The sequence below is a fragment of the Centroberyx gerrardi genome, chromosome 1, assembly GCF_048128805.1.
Source record: "Centroberyx gerrardi isolate f3 chromosome 1, fCenGer3.hap1.cur.20231027, whole genome shotgun sequence".
In the NCBI taxonomy this organism is placed as follows: Eukaryota; Metazoa; Chordata; class Actinopteri; order Beryciformes; family Berycidae; genus Centroberyx; species Centroberyx gerrardi.
Genome location: NC_135997.1, coordinates 11500873 through 11518598, shown reverse-complemented (window position 1 = coordinate 11518598; position 17726 = coordinate 11500873). Strand labels below are relative to the sequence as shown.

At 43.8% G+C, this 17726-nt stretch overlaps 1 protein-coding gene across 2 annotated transcripts; it reads right to left on the bottom strand.

Moving 5' to 3' along the window:
• Nucleotides 1-16: 16 nt before the first annotated feature.
• On the bottom strand, nt 17-16607 carry tpp2 (tripeptidyl peptidase 2). Of its 2 annotated transcripts, XM_071904489.2 has the most exons (30): nt 16434-16607; nt 15259-15387; nt 14802-14897; nt 14518-14622; nt 14267-14391; nt 13673-13836; nt 13312-13466; nt 13105-13181; nt 12875-13002; nt 12208-12456; nt 11974-12089; nt 11660-11831; nt 11377-11534; nt 11208-11284; nt 10975-11081; nt 10263-10417; nt 9937-10053; nt 9718-9818; nt 9532-9628; nt 9294-9431; nt 8866-9110; nt 8076-8154; nt 6450-6488; nt 5606-5757; nt 5403-5499; nt 5023-5153; nt 4411-4660; nt 4050-4169; nt 1176-3611; nt 17-1129 (listed from the first exon to the last, which is right to left on the bottom strand). In XM_071904489.2, exons 1-29 carry the CDS (start codon nt 16596-16598, stop codon nt 3522-3524), a joined length of 3834 nt encoding a protein of 1277 aa, XP_071760590.1. In that variant the 5' UTR covers nt 16599-16607; the 3' UTR covers nt 17-1129; nt 1176-3521. The 2 variants fall into 2 exon arrangements, with proteins under 2 accessions (XP_071760590.1, XP_071760591.1); XM_071904490.2 differs by lacking the exons at nt 17-1129; nt 6450-6488 and having other exon boundaries at nt 1578-3611.
• Between the last annotated feature and the right edge of the window lie 1119 nt (nt 16608-17726).

Sequence of the window (17726 nt, the reverse complement as noted above, 5' to 3'; positions counted from 1 at the left end):
CCAGAGCACACTTGAATTCTTCCAAATCGTTTTTATTCAGTGTCATTTTCCTTGTTTGTGACATAATTCCATGTATGTGATCACAAAATCGTGTGACAGTAGCTACGGTCTTTTCCATATGTCATCGAGGAAGAATGGTTATAAAATAATACTAAGAACATACAACCTTAACTCATAACATTCTGTAAAATATTGGCATTTACTAGGTATTATGATTCTAAATATAAATAGACATCCAGAAACATTTCCGAAGTCTTTCTGACACCAGCAGAGTGAGAGCGATAGAGATATGAGATATTCTGTTTGATGCCAAGAATGGACGGTACAGTCCTGTGGTGAAAGTTAAGGCCATTTTCGGAGAAACTGTCATTGGCAACACATAGACAGCTGAACCCTGAACGCAATTTAGGTCTGAACCAAAACCCACACGAGGAGGGGAGAGAGGAGAAAAAGAAGAAAGAGAAAAGAGAAGATACAGAGGGTAAAGAGGTAAAGATTACTGTAAGTAACCAATGATAGACTCTAAGCTTTGGAGGGTTATGAGCAAAAATTCAGTCGAAAATCAAACCCAACTAACTCCAATAAACCCCTGTGCACTTGTGGAGGCCTCTGTGAGATGAAGCAGCTTAGCAGTGTGGCAACAGCTCCACCTGCACTCCCAAGTGTCTGGTTGGTAATGCCTTTCTACTGCAGCAAGTGCATACAAGTTACTGCTAAAAAAAAACCCAGAAACACCAACATATAGGATCTCATTAAGGTGTTGTTACCCCCCTGGTTAACATGAGTCGAGATCTGATCCGGCACAGAAACACCCACGGCATACAGTATGTATGTTATTTTCAAGCCTATCAAACCATTCTGTGACCCCTTACTTCCTATATATGTGGGTATTGTGAACCTGTAAAAGACTAGCTACTCCCAGCAGGACAGAAAGGAAAGGCCTTGGGATGAAAACGATCGCTCGATGTTCGTAAGCGTATACCTTCCCATCCGGTGAGAGGACTTCAGCCATGCCAGGGAAACTGCACCCAACACCATAACAGAGCCATTATAATCTAAACCAGTGGTTCTCAACCTGGGGGTCACAAGATGATTTATGGGATAGGGAAAGAAAAGAAAAGAAAAAACTCTACTATACAAAATTATCATGTCTTTTTTCTGATTTTTGCTTTGACATTTGCTTTTTTTGGGGGGAAATTTTGAAACACTGAATAGTTTCCAGCCTCTAGGCCTCCTCTGATAATCAATTAAATGAAATAACCTGAAAAGATAAAATCATTCTTTGGTTGAACTGTTCACCAGGCATCACTGTTCATCGGGCATCGCTTCATTTGAATCTGTCACAAGCCAAAAAGGCTGAGAACCACTGATCTAAACTATAAAACTATAATCTAATTTGTAGCTCTTATTTACTTAGGTGTATCTTTCATTTTGCTAGTAACCCGTTAACAGTAGGTAGTAATGTGGGAAGTGCAGAACTCCCCTGAAGTTCAACTTCATAATGCCAACTGGTACATGCAGCATGATCCCCCCTTTACATACATGGCACTGCAAGAACAAACAACCATGTATCTTCATTCTTTACAGTATTCAGGTCATGTACTTTTAATGTAAATAAGGTGTCTGAAAACAAAACAAAACAAAAAAATCATGCTTTACCCCTCCCCTCCACACACAAATATATATATATATAGCTGATGGCTAACTGGCTTATGACACTTTCAGTTCAGTGGTGAGAAAACATTCATTTACACAAATATGCTCACAAGTATACATGAAGTCATTCACAAACACACGCCCATGAAAATAATGACATTAAGTATTTCAGAGTCTTGTAGAGGGTTTAAAATCTCTTTCAAATTGAAACAAACTAAAATCTGCTTCCAAATAAAACTTTTTTTTTTCCTTACATCCTAGAAGACATGCATATATGCAAAATACATCAATGAGAATAATATTTGTATTATATACTTATATTGCATCTTTATATTTTTGTGTTTTATGTGTGTATGTACATTACTTTATGACACTGTGTACAATTGCAACATTCTGAATGCTGCAGAGATATCTCTAATACTGTGTGAACATTTCACAATGAAATCTGTACTGAACATCCTACCGCAACCCACAACTGAACACAACTGCAACCCTTGCGTTATCCTCTGTCTAGACAGAGTGAGGTCTGTAACTGGTGGTCAAATGTGTTGCTCAAGTAACCTCTTGTTAGGCAAACTCGGCAGTATGAGGCAGTTGGGCCCCTGGAAGCAAGTAGAAGCCGAGCAAGAGATGGTCGCGGCTTAGCATTCCTAATTCCTAACAGTCACCGATGCCTGGCATACAGTGCGTGGACACAACATACTGCGGATATGAGCTTCAAAACCACATTGACACCAAAGGCTGATGGGTGAAATGACTGAGAAACTGAGTGTACTGTTATGAAGAGATTCTGCTGCTTCCTATGAGCAAAGCCCACGTGCCACTTCCACCCTCCTATCTGAAAAAAGGTAAGGTACTGGTAGAAAGGCACCTCAACACGGTCTTGTGTTCTGAGACGATGAATTCTAGTTGAACCTAAAAGATTAACATTTCATTAGCTAAAACATTTCATATCAGCAGACCTGGCTGGGACAATTAAAAAAAAATGGTTTGAAGTTCTAGTTTGACCTAAGTTTCCCTTTTAATCAGGTGAACAGGAAGACTGTGCGACCTCACAAGTTGTGTCCAAACATTGTACAGCAGCGTCTCCTCCTCCTCTTCTTACTGAACCAGCTATATGGCCAGACAGTTGTTTTGTTTGTTTTTTGAAGGTGAGTGGGTGAAGTCACACAGTTATTTTTTTAAAGACTAGGGATGCACCCCCAGTGTCCACATGGGTCCTTGTACAGTATATATAATGAGGTTACTTATATGAATGAGACAGTCTGGGCAGCTGAGTATGGGTGGACGTCAAAGCCTCCAAATCTGTAGAAGACACCAAAATAAAGGAAACACCCCACCAAGAAAACACTGAGCTTCAGTTTGCCTCGACAGAGTTACAGACGCTAAAAACATTTTAAAGTGTGAGAAATTCAATCATTCGCTGTTTTGCTGATGGTGGCATTCAAAATGGGTAGAGATGGAGCAACTGAGACAGGCGTGCCATATGGTTTACAGTGTTGTGATGTTCAACAAGCTGTTCTGTGCCCACCAGTCGCCTGTGGTTTGAAATGCTTCACCACAGGATGAAGGTGATCACTTGACATCTATTGGTATATTTCCCTCGCACCAAGCCAGGGGAAATACACCCTTCACCTTTTAAATATACTTGGCTCTCATTTTACACTCCGGTTTTTCCTTCATTTTGGTGATTACCTATATCTTAATTAAAAACACTAGTCTATTCTCGAGAGAGGCAGCTGGTTGGTCAGATGCATAGACCATGTGACCCTGAGGGACATGAAATCTGAGTGACCATGTATGGACCATGTATGGCCATGTTGCTTGTGCATGCATGTGTGTGGTGTGGTGTGGTGTGTCCGTGCCTAGAATGGTGTGAAGTCTACAGGGTACATGATAGGGAGCCAGTTCTCGGTGAAGGTGGCGCAGTGGGTCCATCCTAGGTGTCGCATCAGCTGGGGGGGAAACAAAACAAAACAAAACAGGAAGTCATTCCACCAACAAAGCTGATCAGGAATACTGCTAATATTACAGGTTTGTTCAATCATTAATTCATGTGTTAGTTATTTTTTAAAGCATAGTCTTTGAAGTGCAGAAGAAGATTAGGGCCACATGTGAAACATTTATTTGATTCTGAGAATGTAGTCAGAATTCTGATAATGAAGTCAGAATTCTGAGTTTAAAGTCAGAATTCTGAGTTTAAAGTCAGAATTCTCAGAACTCAAATACATTTTTCACATGGGGCCCTAATCCTCTTCCATACTGAAGAATACGCATTTGCGTCTTTAAAAATAGTACTGACAAAACATTCTGCAGACACTGCAAAAACACAACACACATATCCAATTCTGTTGACTAGAGAGAAAACATGTCAGCTGTCACTGCTGTTGTACCTGAATGCAGTTTTTCATGTTGTCTTTGCTGGGCTTGTCCTCTACGATCTTGGAGGCGTATTTCAAGGCTCGGCCATACATCTTATTCACCAGAGCGTGTTTGTAGGAAAACGTCAGCACCTGAACGGCGAAGAAGAGACCAGACCAACAAAGAGCTTAGTTAAACATTTACTAAAATACCACAGCACTGAGTCACTGTCTCAATGTGCAGGCAAATGGCGGCTACATTCACATCAGGAAGGTTTTGAATAATTAGGTAAAGTTCAACTGCGCCGAGTCAAATGACACTGGCCTTTCCGTCATTTTGCTTTCAGGAAAACAAACACATTTAACAAACCCCTCCCCAACAAATGTAACTTACTTTAGAGTCAGTCAGCTCCGCCCACTTCTGCACCTCCCAGAAAGTATCCGAGAGGGTTTTAGCCACGGTCTGCACGGTGTCGTCAGAGCTGCTGCCCACCTGATCCCCGACCCCCTCGGCTGCCGCGGGTCCCGAGCCCACAGCGCTGGCCCCGTCCTGGGTCGCGGGGGGCAGCAGCAGCTGGTCGGCCAGAGCGCAGCCCTTCCTACACAGAGCGTCCAGCAGAGACGACTTCTGCTTCTCCATGTCACTGGAACACAGAGGTTGAGATAGATTCAGATTCAGGTTTGAGGGTTCAGTAGTGTGTGTGTGTGTGTATGTGTGTGTGTGAAGCCAATGTTTGTTAGGATGATCCATTGGAAACTTAAAACTTGAATGCTATATTCTGCGCTTGATAACCTTAAAGAAAACTCCACCCTTGGATACTGACACACTGTTAAATATCATCAATCTGTGATGTTCAATGCATTCCAGGAGTTTTTTTGTGATGAAGTGTTGTAATTTACTTTTCTGGTGTACCCATTTTCTCTCAACCTGCCTCTTTTCTATCCATTGTTTTTATGCCCTTTGATAAAAGCGCTTTGTCTACTACAATTCTTCAGTGTTGCATACCTCTTGATGGAAGCAGCATCTGGTCGAGGGTCTGTCTTCATGGTGAGGTAGACAGCCAGGGCCGTCTGGTCAATGTGGGAAAAGACGATGTCAGCCGCTGACACCACCTCCCCGAGACGTTTTACACGCTCCTAGACACAAACGGTACGCAAGGGTAAGCGAAATCACTGTGACCAGAGAGATAAGACGCATGTTTAAATCTCCCACCTCTGGAACCACACGTGCCCCCATTATCTTGCGACTGAATCCTGTCAGAGCTTTCTCTCATGCGTCTCCCCTACTGTGCCTCTCTCCACTTTCCCATTATGTAAAAAAAAAAGGAATAGAAATACTAAAGGTGATCTTCCTTTAAAAACAAGTGTTCTTTTGTGTTTTATTACCTTTTCTGAGTCCAACTGGTGCAGTCTCTGCACGTGCAGCGGAAGGTAAGAGGAGTAGTTTTCCTTCAGTTCGTCATAAACACAGCTGGTGTCCAACCTGATCAAAGACAGGAGATGACACGTTTGAGAGATTGGGATTGAAGATGAAGGAACAAACGAACATGTCAGTGAGCAAAACAAAACAGATAAGCGACGATGCACACTTTGTCATCCACTGAATCTTCAGGTCTCTCAGGGCCTCCGAAAACTCCTCCTTCACATCTTTCTCTTTCTCCGCTTCCTTGTCCTTCTCCTTCCCTCCGTTCTTTGTCTTGTTGGGTGCAGGAATTAAGTGGTAGACGACTGGCACAATGTCCTGTATGACACACACAGAAATTTGTTCAGTCAAAAATAAATTAATTAATAAATCCCAATACCATCCATGACCTTTTTTAACTACTCTGGATCAGCATCCCAGTTCTCACCCTTTCTACCAATGCCATGTCAATGTGAGTACGTCCCACGACACCAAGGTCCTTTTGGTTATCTCCCTTTAGATCAGTTAAAAATAGTTCTGCAGTGGGCATGTAGGTAGAAGACTTAATAACATAACCCTCCTTTAAGCTTTGTCTACCTACACCAACTGAATAGCATCCTACCAGTTATGTAAATTTAAAGAAACACTTAATTAATTAGTTACCAATTAGATAAATGATAGTTGTGCCATTTTACTGACCACCAGAAAACACAACATTCCTCAAAATAAAATTCTACTGAGAATAATTACGTACCCTGACTAGACTGTTGCATATTTGCTAAACAATCCTCTTTTTGTTCTTTCTTTCCTTTCCCGAATTTCCCCTAGGGGATCAATAAAGTGCATCTTATCTTTTAATATTTGCTCTTTTCTCCAATACAGCTATTCACAGTGACATGCTTTGACATTTTATTAATGCAGACATAACAAATCCTATCTTCAGGTAAGGAGTAAGCCATTTTCCTTGTAAAGGCAGGTGGTAGGAGAGCATTAGCCGCTCTGTTGAACAGTGATTCTAGCTCATCCAGTACCTTTTTAAACTTTCCTTGTCGTTTTGCAGAGGCCTGCCCCTGGTGGTCAGAATAACACACAGTAAGGAAGAGACAACACAAACACACCAAAAGGATTCTCTCTCTCTTTCTTCATTTAGCTTTCATCCTGCCAAGTGGCTCAGAATCTACCCACCTACCTTTCAGGCTTTCAAAAAACATGTCACAGTGGTAAACAGTGGTGTAATCCTTGTTAGTGGCAAACTGGATGACTAACATTTGCCCTGTGTGCTCCTGACAATAGCCCCTCCCGTCTCATGTTCACATCTGACAAATTTTACCAACTTTTTCTTCCCCCCTCCGCTCTGCCACAAGGGTTAAGCACTGCACCTCTACTCAGAGGTCCCATCAAAGGAAATGTATCAGTAGCAAAAACTAAACATGACCACGAGTGAAGCTTTGGCTTGGAGACAGTTCAATATTTGTGTGTGTATGAGGCTCAAATTATATACAGGCCTTTAGCCCTTGTAGATTATCCAATGCAATGTTGACAGGAGTGGAAAAAATATTAATGAAAATGATGGAGTGCTGAAAAGCAACCGTTTCAACTTGAAGTCCATTGCATTGGATCCACTGAATCAGGCAAGCTCAACCAAGCACACAAATATTTAGACATGATGGAACAGCACTGGTGCAATCCTATCCAAGATAGGGAAAATAAGTGAAGGAAAGCAAATTAAAACATTTGCCATTGTAATGCACATATGGAAAGTGGAAGTTTTGATGGGAGTAGTAGGAGTCTCCAGACTTTAGAGGAGTGTATTTGGAGCACTTTTAAAGCAATATTTCACTTAAATCTATCATTAGCAGTTTTTGGCTCACATTCCTCCCAGTGGGCTCAATAGTTAAGTAAGAAATATTAGCTGTCCCAATTACCTGTAATGATGTCACCCATTTCCTTTGCTGTGATTTACTTCTGTCTGAAGATTATACTTTAACATAAACTACAGCGGCACCATCTGGACCTTTTTATTTTTTTTGTTCATTTCCAATAAATATTTTTCCCCATTTTCAATTACCAGTAGGGCCTGAACGGCAGTGGTGAATACACATTCCAGAGGCAGATAACTGATTGACTGATCAAGGAGTCAGTGAAAATGACTTTATGATCTAGTCAATCATTTAATGATTCCATAAACATAATTCAGATCCAGTGTGATGAGATCCGACACAGCTGATGGAATGATGAACCTCTGATTCTGTTTTTGGACTGACAGTGGAACCATTGGCAAATGCAAACAAGTGAGAAAAAAGAAGAAAACTACACTCATTACCCATATGGAAAGCAAAAAATATATATTAAGCAACAGACCAGACAGTTCAGCTCAAGTCTGAGGGCAATGGAAGAAAAATTGTAGAATCTTAAGAATGGAAACCACCAAAAGCCTTTGGATCAGTGGTCTTTAATCCTGCTCCTCGGGACTCAGAGTAGCAGAGTACTGCTGGTTTTCCATCCTACCAGTTAACTACCAGGTAGTTAACTGCATTCACCTGGCAACCCAGGTGTAAAATAGACCCCGAAAACCAGCAGGCCTCTGGGTCTCGAGGACCAGGATTGAAGTCCACTGCTCTGTAGGATAGAGATTAACAGCAAATAGCGCCACTCACTGCTTTCTTGCCATACTCGCTCTTGGGGACGACGAGAGAGCCTGAAAGATAGCACCCTGGACTCGTCCCCTTAGGGATCCTGCAGAAGAGAGAAACCGAGATAAACACAAAGAGGAGAAGAGGATAAAGACAGACATTATTTAATTTAAAGATATCACATAATTTGATCACATTAATATCTAGAGAGGGTGTTCTGCTAAGCACACATGCTCTTATCCAGCAGTCCCTGCCGCTGAGCAGCTACAGTGGAGCAGCTGGGCGTTTAGTGCCTTTGGTAAAGGACACCTCAACAGCAGTTACTGAGGAAGGGGAGAACATTAGTCATTCATGGCCTAGAACTACCCAAATTTGAACTGCCGACCAAAAGCTTGCTTCTCCAACAACCCATATTTGATCGATGATACCAATGTGTTTTCTTTGTCTAGGATGTACTTCTCATCTTAAAACAAATCTATTAAGTCTGAGAGGGTCAACAGTTGTATTGAGACTCACAGCCGGTTTTTCTTCAATGCCGTCTTTCCATGCCAATAGTGCTTAACAGATTGATTAATTTAACAAATCACAAACAGGATTCTTGCAATAAATTAAAACAAGTTTTATATTTTTGTAAGCCCTTGGATGCATCTGTTGGGCTATGAGCAGGCACCAGCCAACAATACAACCTGGAATTATCATCAAAACCAGTTGACTGATTCTCATCAAAATTAGCCAGCCTCTGCAAAATCATGGCTTTTGTTGCATAGTGTGTGACAAACTTCCAAAAGAAACTTCCCTTGCCAACTGTACTCACTTGTCATCTGGCAGGGCCGTGATGTAGAAGGGCTGTGTGGCGCCCGGGGACAGGGTGACGGAGTTCGCCTTCTTCTTGGCCATGAGGGCAGCGCGGTGCGTCTCGTAGACGTCTAGACTCAGCGTGGTGGACAGGCGGTGGGAAACCACAAATGGCAGGTCCTTGAGGCGTTCCAGTTCGCTGGACTGCTCGTGACGCACCTGCAGACGCACTGTGTAGTCTCCCTTCTCCAGCTTCAGAGAATACTGGGGAAGGAGACAGAGAGAGGGGGAAGGTGTTAGCTGATGATACGCACACTTTGAGCTTACTCTTCTCCAACTTCTGAGAAAAGAGACACATTTGGAAAGGTGAACACACACTCAAACACGTACACACTCTTATTCATGTTAGTTGTGAACCTGGGAGGCTGGAACAGTCATAGTGCGTACCTGGTGTGGGTAGGCGTCCCCTGATCCCAGTTGTCTCTTATTCTGGTCAAACAGCATCCAAAGCTGACTGTCGAACTCAGACTCATAGAGCAGCTCACACAGCATGGGACAGCTAGGGGTAACCTCTCCACTCTTGGGCTGAGGACAGAGCAAAGAGAGATTACACACACACACACACACACACACACACACATACACACAAATGGTGTTTTCTTCCAATATGTTGTGCTGGCAGTACCTGGTGAAAGCTGTAGGTGAGGACGATCTCGTAGAGTTGTCTGTTATTAGGGAGAACATCCCTCACTCCCAAGGCTTTTATCTTAGAACTCAAGGGCCTACAGCAGGAACAGGAAGTAAACAATAAGTATTGCTGCACTGATACGGAACAAGACATTGTCTGTGTATGCGAGTGTTCATGTATTACCTGAGGGGCTGAACCCAGGACTTGAGGGTGATACCAGGGGACACATCCTCATACCTCAGAGGCGACGACACTTCAAAATTCGTCACTCCCTCTGAGGCATGCTGGGAGAGAGAGACGATCACGGGTTACAACCGGACAAGAGGACTAACTTCTGTGTTGTGGCATAAATGCACTGCTGTTCTCACTGGCGGTGCATGTGTGTGTCCGTGCTCTACTTACTATGTGTAGGGGAGAGGGAGAAGTGGTGAGTCCGTGGAAGGAGATGCTGTAGTCGACCGTGACGTCGCCGAGGCTCGCCCACCAGCGCGCGATGCACAGCTCTACTACCCTACCGGACTGCGAGGAGAGAGAACACACACAAAAAATAGTCAGGAAAATTGTGTATGTATGCATATAGCAATATATGGCTTCTAGGTAGCCAGTGAGTGATATCTGGCCAGGGACTACAGATGAAAACTCGCCTTTTTAGCTAACTATGGTACATGTACAGACATGTGTATTAATGTGCATTGTCCCTGTCAAACTAATAAAATCTAAATATGTACCAGCACAGGGAAAGCCTCAGTTAGTGAGCCTCTTTCCAGTAGCGAAGAGAACTTGTAAAATTCATTGGCTCTGTAGGCTCTCTGCTTGACCAGGTGCACCGCATGCAGGACAAACTTCGACGACACATCCCCCGAATGAGAGGTCAACGTGATCTCTGCAGGAGAGAGGGAGGGGCGGAGGAGAGGAAAACACAATGACAAAGAGAACAAGGGGTGAAAGGAGGAGGAGGATTGTGGAAAAAAAAAAAAAACAGCATGACGGACAGTACGACCGGAAAGTGGAGTGGAAGACAATGAGAGGCAGAGAGAAAGAAAAGTTAAAGATAAAAAAAAAAAACACATTTAAATTATGCACACCTATCTCTACTTATCTCACAATGTAGGTAACACGGGAAATACTCTGATACTGATGTTTCCAATTATACACATTTTTAAAACATTTTTTTTTAATTCATTGCTTTGTTAAATGGACACATTTTTATATGCCATTGATTTTCTAGATAAAAATCATAACATGTTCAACTGATTTCATCAATAAAACACACCCAGACTACTATAAAACTGATTAAAATTAGATCAATATTCAATATCTTATGACACCTTAAATCAACATTAAAACCAAAAATTGTAATGGTACCATTAGGTGCTGTTTTCTGATACCTAGCCCAAAATCTTAACACCCACCCACCCAACCACACACAGAAACACTGACCTGCCCAGGAGGCTCCCTGAGGAACAGTGATGAAGTGGCGTCTGATCTGCCCCGGTCTGAAGTGGATGTCTGTGAAACACACCTCCTGATTACGACTCTCTGTCACTCTGCCGGGGGGAGAGAGAGAGCTGTCAGACACACACACACACACACACACACACACACACACACACACAAACCTCTTACTCTGAGAGGGACAGAAAAACAACTGGTGATATAATGTGTGTACTCACTTGGTGGGGATAATGACCGTGATGGGGACTCTGAATAAGGGACCGGAGGTGGGCGCTGCAGTATCATAGCCACACACCTAAAAACAAAAGCTCACAGTGATCAAGTCAACATTTACACACAGGAACCAGAACTCCCGCTTTTCCTCCAACCCTCATTCCCCCGGCCTACCTCAGTGTAGTGTAGTCCCTCTCTCAGTCCCACAGGATCGATGCGGACATTAACGTGACGACACTGGTTCATCAGCTCTAGGTGGGAGGGGCACTGGACCCAGGGGGCGGCGCACGTGAGGGCCAAGTGTAGCTGAAGGGAGATTCGCTCAGAGTTTCCTATAATGGACATGCAACGTACAAAAGTTCAAAAAGACAGATAGTGAAGGACAGCCATGAAAAACTAGTCCACACTGAAAAGTGATTGCTGGAAAGTACTACAGAATAAATAGAAAACACAGTACCTGTGTTCTCTGGGAAGATGGGTTCGATTCCTACTCCGTGATCTGAGGGCGCCAGAACGTGGGCAGGGTCCCTGAGGTAGATGCCTCTCTGTGCTCCCACCGTTACTGAGAAGCCCAGGTGGCTTGTGGGTAAAGAGGCATGCTGAGTGAGGTAGTCTAATGCCCTGTCCACCTGACGGGAAGAAAGGGAGGAAGGTGGTGAGTAGGTGATATACAAAGAGAGAAGAAAGGAAGAGAAAGGAACTACTTGCAAAAAAGAACATAGAGACTATAAAAGGATACAAGAATGAAAAGAATATCCATAGTCCAGCTACCTGGATAATTCCATGGCCCTGTGCAAACACCTCGATGTCATCCACCTTCAGAGCCGTGTTCTCCAGCGCTCTCCTCACCGCAGGAACAGAGGGGCGGATCCCGCTCTGCTTCAGCCCTTCATCAAGCACCCACAAAAATCACAGGCATGTATTAGTAACGCACACAGTCTTGCATTTGCACCCGCATGCACATACGCAATGTGTCCCACCTAATATCACCCCAGACCCACACACCTGAGAGGATAAGTGCGATGCCTCCACAGGCGTTGGGGGACGACATAGAAGTGCCGTTCATCAGCTGGGTGCCACGGAGGGTCCAGTTGGGTACAGATGCAATGGCGCCTCCAGGGGCGCTGATGCTGACGCCCAGGGCCCCGTCTGTACTGGGGCCTCGGGACGACCAGGTGTACTGGTTGGGAGGCAGCTTCTCCCTCAGGGAATACTCTGCCACCATCATGTCTGGGGTCACATAAGCCCCTACACCTGTGGAGAGAGAGGAGTAGGAGCTTAAGTGTAAAAAAGAAAAAAATCACTTATTTTTGATTGAACATGCTGCCATGTAAACCTACATTCCCTTCTGGTGTTAATTAAAGCTACAACATGCAACTTTTTTTGACATTGAAATAATATAATAATAATATAGAGGATATATGTGTCAAACTGCAGATTGCCTGTGCTCACAAACTGCATCTTTAATACATGCACAGCCTCAGGCCTCAGCTGCATGAACTTGACCAACTGAGGGAGAGGAGGGCGGGACTAACAATACACTTCCTGCCTCAAGGCATAATGTAGCTTTAATTATAATCTGGGAGGCTAACAAATCGCCAAAGCATATCACATTTCTCCAATTAAACCAGGCAAGTGTGGATCAACAAGTGTGTGTTATCAGTGTGTGTACCTATCACGCTGCTGGTGGTTCCCCCGGGGCAGCCCACTGTGGAGAGGCAGGGGCCGTTGTTTCCTGCACTCGACACAAACATTACGTTGTGCTTCTGCACGGCCTCAGTGATCACCTCGCAAATCCTCCTGGAAGAGAATGGGCAAATTGACAGATATGAGTAAGGATGTGCAACACAAAATAAAGCCACACAATCACAACCCCCTCACCACCACAAACACAACACTTACCCCGAATTGGGCCAGTGGGTGGCTTCCCCATAGCTATAGTTTACCAGGTCACACTTGTGGTTGATTACTTCAATCATCTTTGAGAGACCGACAAAGAAAGAAAGAATCAATGAGACAAATGAATAATCTGGGGGAAAAAAAAGCTGAAAAAGGAGAGGCAAACTGTTACTGCTAATCTTTATTTGACTGAGAGCTTGGGCAGCGTACCGCACGGATAAGTCCTGTGCCTGTTTCCATGGTGCTGAGGCGGGTGTCTCCGATCTTCAGAGCCAGGATTTGGGCACCAGGGGCAACGCCATTGCGCTCCGGCTCTTCTGGGAAGTAACCTGCGGCAATACTTGCCACATGTGTCCCATGAGCCCCTTCAAAAAAACACACAAAAGCAAGTTAGACTGGCGGTTACACAGTGGATATCTGTAGATTATGCAGTCTCATATTACTGGCTTTTATCTCTGCCCTAACACTTTGTCAGACCCAATATCTGTTGTGTTAAATGACTGAATCACACAAGGGCTTGAAAGAATAGCTGAAACACGAAGATTTGTTCTTTGCTTTGGGGATGCCTCACCTCCACTGGTGACGATGCAGAGTGTGTTTCCCTCGTCGTAAACATTGACAGAGTAGTTCAGCATCTCAGCATTTCCCAGCGAGGCGTACTCTTGAGTCTCTCTGTAGGAGCTCAGCACAGTGCACTGGGACAGCTCCCCGCTCTCTGAGGTGTCCACTACAGCCCTTTAGAGTACACACAGCAGTGGACAATGTGAAGGATAAATCTACTCCTGGTAAGCGCTGCTACTGAAAGAAGAGACATGGCGAAGAGAAAGACCCTAAAAGCAAAGCATGAATACAGTGTACAATACAATCTCCACAATGTCTACTTTTCAGGAACTAAGAAAAACAGCTTTGGTTTTAGGTTGACCATCATACAGTTTTGAGGTTATCCAATTGGTTTCGAAATGTATTCATAAACCCAAGGGCTGTAGAATTTTCTCAGCCGATAGAGGAACATGTGATGTTTCAACTGAAGTGAAAATCACCAAAACTGGAGTAACAAAGTTTTCACCAGACAGCGGCGATATATTGTATTTCTAAACGAGAGGGGAGAAACTAGGCAGAGGAAAGTGCAGAAAGAAAGTAAGGGGGCCCATCCTGATGTGCTGACCTCCATGTGTTGCCGTCATGCCAAAGCACACAGTCGTATACAGGACCCGGATCACTGTACTTCTTCTCTAGAGACGCCAGCAGCTCTGACTGACTCTGCAGCTCTTCCTTCTGCAGCTTCTCCGTCTGGAGACGAGATCGGGGAGAGAGATGGGAGAGAGGAGACAGATTAGGACACAACACAGTACAGTGGCTAGTAACTATATGCAAATACTGACGAGTACACAGAGAACTTAAGTTTGCATTTCTGACCTGTGAGGGCGAGGGGTGAGCGAGGTCGAACTCTTCTGTCCTGCGACTGACCTCAGCAAGGGCCGCTCTGTGTGGAGGGTCCCACATCTTCTCCTTACGCTCTTTCTAATAGACAAAAGCAGCAGTACTTTAACAACATCAACATTAGACCCGCCAAAGAAAAACAATGGTAGTCTATATAATTCATCTTCCATTTATTAAATGAATATTAACAATGTACATTCCTTTTTCGTGTACTTGATTTTCATGAATCTGTGTTAAGTATTAATGAAGTGTCTTTCTACCTGTATTCTCTCTTTAAGAGCCTTAGGGAAGAACTCGTAGCCATTTTTAACTCCAATGCGATACTTCCCTGATGGATTGACCCAGGCAGGAGGGATCTGGAGGGAGAGAGGGAGGGAGGGGGAGCGTGACAGAAACACACAGAGATGTAGACAGAAAAAGACACAGGGTGAGAAAGATACAAAGAGAAAGAGAAGAAGAAACACAGTTTAGGCCTAATGATCTAGTCTGATCATGTCAAATATAGTGAGATAAAAAGGGCAACATAGAATCGATGAAAGCAGGAATCATCACTCTATCACCCCAGAAGAAAATACTCATGTTGTTGGCATCTGAAGAATTTAGACTTGATTTGGCTCACAGGACAATAGTAGTTATGGAACATTTCTTGCCATATATCAAATATGTCAAGATCAAATCCATTTTTGTTGGTCAGTATAGCAAAGGGGGCCTGCAGACCTTAAGTGTTCTGCCAGAGAGGCCGGCGACCGTCCCATCTTTGGGTTCCACCACCGTGGCCATGTTCACGTCACCGCTGCCTGTCGTATCGATGATGTCGACGATCTTTGGCTTCCCCTCAGTTGTGACCTTTAGGGATGGGAGAAGAGAAGAAAGCAAACAATCATCTATCAAGAACACTGGACTGAGTGCTCAAGATACATTCTGTAGCCTAGTGACCAGGGAAGAGTAACACTACACCAAAAAGCAAAGGTCTACCATAATCATCATCATCCACCACAACCTACTATCTTGAGCTTTCATTCTGAACCCCCATCTAACACACACACCTACCAATGGGAGAAATGAACTGATAGAAAATCTGAGAAAATCACCTGAACTTATACTGAGCAACATGGCATGAAGTAGCCATCCTTCGTGAGCAGAACATCAATTGCCAGTCTCCCACAATTAACTGTCCCCCCGATCTGGAGAGGTTTGTTTACACACAGCAGGAGGTTAAGACATATTGTCCCCTTTTCCTTATTTTGAGCAGCGCTGAAGCAAATGCTTGATCTGAATTCAGTGTGCCACAAAGTTCAGCCATCCCACATATACACAAACGTAAAAAGGGGCAGCCCCTAGTTAACTTATCAGGCACTGGCAAACTAACTTGATACGATCCCCAGTGTGACTTGGCAGTTAACTTGTGCGGCTAGCTAACGCTGCCAATCAATTAACTTATCTTTACATTATCTACGGTTTACCTCGTGGCAACAACGGGCAGTTTGCTAGGCACAAATCATACTTAACCAGATGACATGGTACATACTATCTGCTGTGGAAGAGATTTAAGAATAACTGATAGTTTAGCTGGCTAATTCAGCTAGCATCACTGCTAGGCTAACTGGCTAACATGTACGTCAACCTACAGTTAGCTAGTCTAGCAGGCGCATCAGCCGAAACCAGATTTGACAGCAAGAGCAAATACCCGCGATCCATGGCCATCTGCAGATTAGACTGTCATACAACCGATGTAGCTGTGTTGTCGTGTGTGTCTAGCTATCTAAGTTACCGTTAAGTAATTGAGCTACGTTAGCCTACGCTGTGCAAACTATCTGAATGAGTTGGGCCTGTAGCTAGCTAAAATGAGCTAGCTGGTAGCTAACGGTAGCTACGCAGCCGGTTAGATTTACCTGCATGCCCGGGGCCCCTGGATCCACACCGGTGTCGAGAATAGCGATGAGCACACCTCGGCCATCGTAGTCGGGGAACCTGGTGAGATAAGACGCAGCACCGGTTTCTTTTTTTGGAAGCAGCCCGTGGAAGGGGAACGGTTCCTCGGTAGAATGAGCAGCCATGATCAAAAGAGTGACAATGAAAACAAAGCAGCGAAATGGGGAAGAGAGCAACACGGTGGGAGAGACGGGGAGGAGAACCTTAAAGGGGCAGTATGGGTCTGTATGTACTGGAGCTTGGCGTTACAGGCCGTTTATCATCCAACTGAACTCCCTGATAGTTACACTGTAGCCTCCCATCCACACTACAATCATCTGAATATTCATCTGATCATACCTGTATGACACTACCACCATGCATGACGTGCCGGTGTCAAACTTAGTCACATTGCCAGCTGAGCAATGTCTGCTATCTTTGAACCTCAATAATACAGTAGACAGCATCAACTCATTACATTAGCAACTGCCTGCTGGAGACAAACAATAGATGTGACAGGCAGTGTTTTGATTTCAAGGACTTCAGTCTGCATGTCAGTGAATCCAAGCCTATAGGGTAACATTTGCTCATTTAGCATTCTTGATCATGCGTATTAAAAGTATACTTGTGTCATCAAGGACTAGTACAGGTCAGGACTAGTACATCTTCATCCTATTGATCTTCTGGGTGGCCCAGTGCCAGAAAAGAGCACACGCTAGGTGGTGCTATAACACTGTTAGTTATACTGTGATAAAACTCATTCTCAATAACTCCAGTAAAAACAAAAACACCCATGAGCTTTGATTGCTTGTTCAGTTCCATCAAATAGCTTATTGTGCCTGTAATAGGCCTGGGCAACACCAACAGTATGGGACTTTAAAGGAGCCAACTGATAATAAACAAAACCATAACTTTCATCATTTGTGTTTGTTCTTTTGTAACACTCAACAATCTGGGCCTTGACAAATGTTGGGTGTCTCTTACCTTTGATTAGAGTTGATAAAAAAAAAAATCTTGGCACAGATATACTGTACCTGTTCCCTGTTTACTTCCCTCCTGTCATTATTTGAACCATAAATCACACTGTATGCTTGCTCAAGATCACACCTTCATGAAGTTGTTTCTGTCAGCACTTATTTCCACAACATACTTTAATTAGGCCCCACGTAAAATACACAAATAAAGTCCTGTGAGTCTTTTCTTCTTTCTTTCTCTTTCTCTTTTTCCTTCTCAGAGGAAGGAGACAGATGGAGGGTTCAAGTCGTGTTTAATGG

Excerpts from the sequence above, each read along its gene's own strand:
- tpp2 (XM_071904489.2), bottom strand. The coding sequence starts at position 16,598 with ATGGCTGCTCATTCTACCGAGGAACCGTTCCCCTTCCACGGGCTGCTT. Across the intron at positions 13,837-14,266 it reads CATGACGGCAACACATGGAG|GGCTGTAGTGGACACCTCAG; the intron begins GTCAGCACATCA and ends TGTACTCTAAAG. Across the intron at positions 5,500-5,605 it reads AAGATTCAGTGGATGACAAA|GTTGGACACCAGCTGTGTTT; the intron begins GTGTGCATCGTC and ends GTCTTTGATCAG.